The sequence below is a fragment of the Peromyscus californicus genome, unplaced genomic scaffold, assembly GCF_007827085.1.
Source record: "Peromyscus californicus insignis strain IS unplaced genomic scaffold, ASM782708v3 Scaffold_9__1_contigs__length_137607984, whole genome shotgun sequence".
Lineage (NCBI taxonomy): Eukaryota > Metazoa > Chordata > Mammalia > Rodentia > Cricetidae > Peromyscus > Peromyscus californicus.
Genome location: NW_026294617.1, coordinates 67,420,752 through 67,427,828, shown reverse-complemented (window position 1 = coordinate 67,427,828; position 7,077 = coordinate 67,420,752). Strand labels below are relative to the sequence as shown.

At 48.8% G+C, this 7,077-nt stretch overlaps 1 protein-coding gene across 1 annotated transcript in view; it reads left to right on the top strand.

Moving 5' to 3' along the window:
• Positions 1 to 2,036: 2,036 nt before the first annotated feature.
• The window catches only part of Prcc (proline rich mitotic checkpoint control factor), a 31,288-nt gene continuing 26,247 nt past the window's right edge, over positions 2,037 to 7,077 (top strand). Inside the window, exon 1 of the mRNA XM_052730737.1 lies at positions 2,037 to 2,753. Coding sequence (XP_052586697.1) covers positions 2,292 to 2,753 — 462 coding nt within the window. The 5' untranslated portion in view covers positions 2,037 to 2,291. The remainder of the gene's footprint in view (positions 2,754 to 7,077) is intronic.

Sequence of the window (7,077 nt, the reverse complement as noted above, 5' to 3'; positions counted from 1 at the left end):
CACCGCCCGCTTTTTTTTTGTTTCATCTTTATGAGTCTTTGCCAACATATGTGTATGTGTACCATATGTATGCCTGGTGCCTGAAAGGTTAGGAGGGCTTTGGATTCTCTGCAAGTTAAGGTACAGATGGTTGTGAGTTGGGGACAGAACCCAGGTCCTCTGCAAGAGTAGCAAGTGCTCTTAACAACTAACTGAGCCATCTCTCCAGCCCTCAACCTTGCCTTTCCAGACAGAGTCTCTCCCTGGGACCTGGGCCTCACCAAGCCTGGGCTGTTTAGTCAGGAAGCTCCTGGGGTCCTCTTGTCTCCACTCCCTGGTGCTGGGATTCCATGTACTGTGCTTGGCATGTTTACATAGGTGCTGGTGATGGACAGATTCCTATGCTCGATGAGCAAGCACGTTACCAACAGAGTTCTCTCTCTAGCTCCTGTTTGTTTATGAGGCGGTTCTCAGGATGGCCTTGAATTTGCTATGTAGACAGTCCTGATCCTGTCCCAACCTCCCAAAGGCTGGGCACAGGCATGGGCCACTATGTCCAGCAAGAATTTGTAGTTTTCAAAATTTTTTCCTAGGGCACATTAACTTTTTTTCTTATACACATTAAAATTTGTTTTGGGGCAGGCAGCAGTGGGGTATCAAATCCTGGATCTTGCACATGTTAGATAAGCAATTTGCTATTGAGCTGCCTAGACCCATAGTCTGGTTAAAACACAGGTGCGCATAAGTTACTCTGGGCAGATCTAAGCAGATGTCTAGAGAAGGTGGTATTATAAATTTGTCTGTGAAGCCAGATGTTCGGATGTAGGGTGAGGATGATGATGAGGAAGAGTCACATCGGGCTTGTCCTTTAGCTGTCTTTACTATCACCATCCCTCTCTCAAAGCACACTTTCTATATATTTTTTAGCCTCCTTGCCACACCTCAACAGCTCTTTCGTTGGCTGATCTCAATAGTTTTCTGCTGTTAGGAGCAGGGAGGGAGTACCCAGAGAGATGGATGTAGAGGATATGCACAGACAGGCTGACAAGTAGTGGGCACTCCGTTACAGGGTAACAATGTGATCCAGAATCACCGGTAGACAGGTTAGAACAGGTGCAAAACACATCCTCACAGGCCGGCAGCACGTGAAGAAGCCTATCATAAACGTGGGTGGACACACAGACAGAACAGACAGCATGCCCAGCCTTTAAAGGAATGCCAACCACACGTGCGGACTGGTTATGTTTGGGGGGTGGCATAGGCGATTCCTCAGAACTGTGAAGTGTACCAGGCCGTTGTGTGTCCCTTTACTGTGAAATGATGAATCCTGGGTACCTCACCCTAGTTTCCCGCGCCTTGGCCACCTCTCTGTCTCACTGGTTGCTGCGGAAGGAGCCCAAGCCCCAGACTTCTTGGTAGGCAGGCTTCACGGGAGATGTGTTCCTGGATGTGTACCAGCCATAGCAAAGGAGATCACCTCCTTCCTTTTTCATGGCACATTTACTTCAGCTCTCAGATGCCTGCGGCCTCATTTTCTTTCTAGTTTTGCAGCTTAATTTCATACACGTCCCTTGGGCTTTGGCTTTTCTTGGAGTGCTTTGTTCTAACTCCCAGGTAGACTTGGAAGCATCGCCATTTATTTACAGGTAACTTTCCCTTTAAGCTAGTTGCTCGTCCACTTTCCCAGACGCCATCACTTTCCCGACAACACTAGCGGTTTCTAAGCGTACCACAGCTCCCATAAACCTTAAGTGCGCTAAGGAACTAACTTCAAGTACCGAAATGCTCTAAGTGTTTCCGTGACTACCGCGTTGATCTATGGGGCTTGTAGTAACCTAGGACTTTCAAGGCAACAACAAACAAATAAACAAACTACGAATCCCAGGAACCCCTGCGTCAGAGGAGGGTTTCCTCTCCGTCTTTCAGCGCACCATTTACTCCACCTTCGGACTCCAACTCCCGCCATGCTTTGCACTGAGTTCCCTGAGGTAGAGAATGGGCTGTTTCAAAAGAGTTCTCTGGGAATTATAGTTCTTATGTTTGTGAGGCGAGTAGTAGGCGGAGTGACTCGGCGGCCATTAGCTGTGTGTAGTTGCCTGGCGCTAGGAGCTTAAGTGAAGCGGGAATTCTTACTCGGTGTAAATCAACCCCGGCCATGGGTTCCTGCCGAGGATAGCCCTAGAACACGGAGCAGGGGGCGCTTTCCAGTTCCCCGCCTTGCCCAGTGGTGGGGCCTACTAGGCCGCCGGGACATCCCGGGTCTCAAGTAGGCCTAGTCTGCGGGCAAGGGCGTCCCAAAGGCGGGAGGCGCCATGTCTCTGGTTGCTTATGCCAGCAGCGATGAGAGTGAGCCGGATGAGCCGGAGCCGGAGCCGGAGGAAGAGGATGTGGCGGCTCCTATGCCCGGGCCCACTTTAGGAGGCCTGTTCGCGTCCCTGCCCGCACCCAAGGGTCCGGCCTTGCTGCCCCCGCCCCCTCAGATGCTGGCTCCGGCCTTTCCCCCGCCTCTGTTGCTGCCCCCGCCCACCGGAGACCCCAGGCTGCAGCCTCCTCCACCTTTGCCCTTCGGCTTGGGCGGCTTCCCGCCACCTGCAGGAGTGAGCCCAGCTGAAGCTGCGGGAGTCGGGGAGGGGCTGGGGCTGCCGTCGCCCCAAGGCCCTGGTCTCAGTCTGCCCCCGGCTGTGGGCAGCGTCGGACCCCCCTTGGGGCTTCCCAAGCCAAAGAAGAGAACCGAGCCGGTGAGGATCGCGGCGCCGGAGCTGCATAAGGGCGATGTGAGTATCTAGGGGGCCACCGCAAGCCCCATTGGGTTTAAGTTTGGGGGTAGGAGGGACTTGTGGCCATAATGGAGCCCTAGCGACTCATCCGTTGACTCAAGGCCGCTAGAATCCTCTTGGAAGGCGGTTAATTCAGATGAACTTACTTGTCAACTTTGGGGAGTTAGGGTATTGGCCACGGGGCATTTTGGAACCCGGGGCTGGCTTGCAGAAGGGGTTAAATGGCATCCTTGGTACTGACAGGCCAAGGTACATGCATAGGGACACTTCCTTCCCTTTTAGCGTCTTCATCTCAGGTTGGCCTCTCCTCTTGCCACATTGAGGTCAGGTACAACGTGGGCATCTGAAGTGACAGCTGATAGGACTTTAGTGCTCATGTTGAACATCCAGGACCGGTCTTATCCTTGGCCCCATCCCTAAAATAATAAGGCTTGATAAAGGTGGTAAAGGACATGACTCTTGGACTTGTTTTTGAGGGGCGTTAGAGAAGAAATGGAATATTTATTTTGAGACAGTTTCACTGTGTAGCCCAGGCTCTCCTTGGATCACTATGTAGCACAGGCGGGGCCCCAACTTATGATCTTGCTTCAGCCTCCTCGTGTTGGATTAAGAAGTAACTACAGAGGCAGAGCCAGGCGGATCTCTGTGAGTTCGAGGCCAGCCTGGACTACCAAGTGAGTTCCAGGAAAGGCGCAAAGCTACACAGAGAAACCCTGTCTCGAAAAACCAAAAAAAAAAAAAAAAAGAAGTAACTACACTGTCCCTGGCTTAAGAAATTGAGAATGACCCCCCCCCCCCCCAATCTGGGAGTTGAACCTGTGGCCTCACACATGCTAGGTAAACACTCTTACACTGAGCTACAGCCCCAGCCCTATTTCCAATTTTTATTTTGAGAAATGGTCTTTCTTGATTGTCTATAATGACCTTGCATTTTAGATTATTCTGCTTCAGTCTCTCCTGCAGGTGGGATTACAGCCTACACAACCAGGGCTGGGTAGCCCAGGCTGGCTTCAGATTTACTATATAGCAAAGGGTAGCGTAAAACTCTTTTTTTTAAATTTTGGTTTTTCCAGATATGGTTTCTCTGTATAGCTGTGGAGCCTGCCCTGGATCTTCCTCTGTAGACCAGGCTGGCCTCGAACTCACAGAGACCCGCCTGGCCCTGCCTTCCAAATTGGGATTAAAGGTGTGTGTTACCACTGGCCGGCCAGGCAAGCACTCTTATCAACCGAACTACATCTGTAGTTCATGAATGAATCTGTGTGAATTTCAGTTTCACCGTCTAGATTTTGTCAAGGTTAGATGAGTTTGGACATGAGGGTACAGTTTCTAGAAGAGGCAGGCAAGCTTATGTAGCGAGTATCTTTTTTTTTTTTTTTTGGTTTTTTGAGACAGGGTTTCTCTGTGTAGCTTTGCGCCTTTCCTGGGACTCACTTGGTAGCACAGGCTGGCCTCGAACTCACAGAGATCCGCCTGGCTCTGCCTCCCGAGTGCTGGGATTAAAGGCGTGCGCCACCACCGCCCGGCTTGTAGCAAGTATCTTAACAGGTCTTATTAATAAAAACAAACCTGGAGTCAGGTATTGGAGTGAAGGCTGAATGATCAGAGAAGCAGAACAAGCCATAGCCACCTCACCTTGCCAATTCCTCAGCTGATCCTGTTTCCTCAGACTGGAAGCTTCTGAGTCCTCATCCAAATGGATCTCTGCTGAACTGCTGCTAAAAGCCTAAAGCCTTAACCATGTCTAATTCCTGGTCCTCATGCCTTAAATACCTTTCTGCTTCCTGCCATCACTTCCTGGGATTAAAGGCTCTTGTTACCACACCTGGCTGTTTCCAGTGTGGCCTTGAACTCACAGAGATCCAGATGAATTTCTGCCTCTGGAACGCTAGGATTAAAGGCATGAGTGCCACCATTTTCTGGCCTTTATATCTAGTGGCTGTTCTGTTCTCTGATTCCAGATAAGTTTATTAGGGTGCACAGTATTTTGGGGAACACAATATCACCACAGGCTTATGTTGTTTTTTGTGTTTGTCTATTTATTTAGACAGGGTCTCTATGTAGTCCTGGCTGCCTTGGAATTCACTCTGTAGACCAGGGTGGCCTTGAACTCACAGAGATCCTTCTGCCTCTGCCTCTCAAGTGCTGGGATTAAAGACATGTGCAGCCATGCCTGACTTTGTTGTTTTCAGATGTTTGAGCAGAAAAAGACAAGGCCTCTTGGAATGAAGGCTTCCTTTGATAAGGGAGACAGTAACCCTTGGGAAGAAAGTGTGTGAGAGCTCTTTGCTTTCTACCTTTGGGTACACGAATTGCTCCATCCTGGGCTCCCTTTGCTACCTCTACTTTTCTTTAGCGTTCTTTCCTGCATGGGCTGTCTCTGTTTTTGTTTCCCCCAGCAGGCATCCCAGTGTTCTCAGGAGCATTGCCTACCTGCTTACGTGCGGTTGCCTCTCACATGCTTCTCCCTGGGTGTTTTTGATGCATGGTCCTACTATGTAGCCCTAGACGGCCTGTATGGAACTTGCTACATAGACCAGGCTTGGCCTCAAACTCAGAGATCCGTCTGCCTCTCTGTCCTCTGACTGCCTCTTCTAGAAACTGTACCGTCATGTCCAAACTCATCTAACCTTGACAAAACCCAGACGGTGAAACTGAAATTCACACAGATTCATTCATGAACTACAGATGTAGTTTGGTGCTGGAGTCAAAGGTGTGCATTGCCATTTCCTGGCCCTGCTTTGTTTTTCTCTGTAGCTTAACCACCATATTGCATACTGTATACTTAGCTTTTCTCCCTCCCCTAGTGTACAGACTCCATGAAGACAGAGCAGAGGTTACTTCTTTTAATCCCATTATGTCCCTAGAACTCGCTCTGTAGACCAGGCTGGCCTGGAACTCACAGAGATCTGCCTGCCTCTGCCTCCTAAGTGCTGGGATTAAAGGAGTGTGTCACCACTGCCCAGCTTACTTCTCTTCTTTTGGAAGTTATAATTATATTTTTTTCCCTTCCCTTCTCCCTCCAAATTCTTCCTTGTATACCTCTTTGCTGTCTTTCAAATTCATGGCCTCTTTTTTCATTAATTGTTGTTACATACATATATGTTTATGCATATACATACATATTTCTAAATATGATCTGCTCAGACTGTATGGTATTCTGTATATATGTTTTTAGGGTTGACCATTTGGTATTGGACAACGGATTGATTGGTATGTTCTTCCTTGGGGAGACTATTTCTCTCTCTCTCAGCATTCCTTGGTTGCCTGTAGTTCTTTGTGTAGGGTGGAGGCCTCCTGGGTTGCTGCTGTTGTCTTTGTTCAGCTCCTAGTTAGGCAGTAGTCATGATGGTAAGACTTGATGGGTGTAGGTTCTGATGTTACTAGGAGACACACCCAGTCTCACAGCTGCCGGTCTTCTGCCGTGTTCTCTGAGCCTTAGATGTAGGAGCTGTTTTGTAGATGTAGCTGTTGGGAATGAGTTTCACAACTCTGCATTTGGATTGGTTGGTGTGGTTTTCTGTAGTTGTCTCCATCTGTTGTAAAGAGAAATTTCCTTGGTGAGGGGAGCACTCTAAGTTTATTCTCTGAATGAAGGAATTCACATGAGTTCTTTCTGGAAGGCTATTCTGGAATCTCTCATCTCCTTCAAAACTTTCTTTCAGATCACTTTTCCTTTTATTCTCATCTGAGTTTGTCATTTCTTGGTCTAAGAGTTTACAAAAGCTTTCTGTTTTGCCATTGAAACTAACCTTGGTCTTGATTGAAATGGGGTTAAGAAAGGTCCGTCCGTGAATGGAACAGAAACATGTTCTGGCTGCTGCTCCCCCGCCCTCAACTTTACCTCAGCTTAATTGTTGTATTTGGGGAAGGCATGAGGATGGTGTCACCTAAGCCAGTGTGTTTCTCTCCACAGTGACAGCTCGTTTCTTCATGAACGTAGCATTAGAACAACTTGGTGGAACACCTGTAATCCCTGCACTCGAGAGGCGGAGGCACAGGCAATGCCGAGTTTCAGATCCCTTATCTACATAGCCAACAGGGCTACACAGCAAGATCCTGCCTCAGATACCCCAAAAGAGAAAAAGATTTGTGGTGGACGCTGTAGGCTCTTCCAGTTAAGGTGGTGAAAGGAGCAGGCAGCAGAGGACTTGACTTGTGTGACCCACGCAGCTTCTGAAGTGTGGAGTGACAGTCCACTGGAATGCCAGCCCCCCAGCTGGTTATCTTCCAGTGTTCTATTCAAGTTGCTAGTTTTGTTCTTTGAACAGAACTCTTGGAGAAAGGCAGCCTAAGAGTACTGAAGGTGCTCAGGTGTATG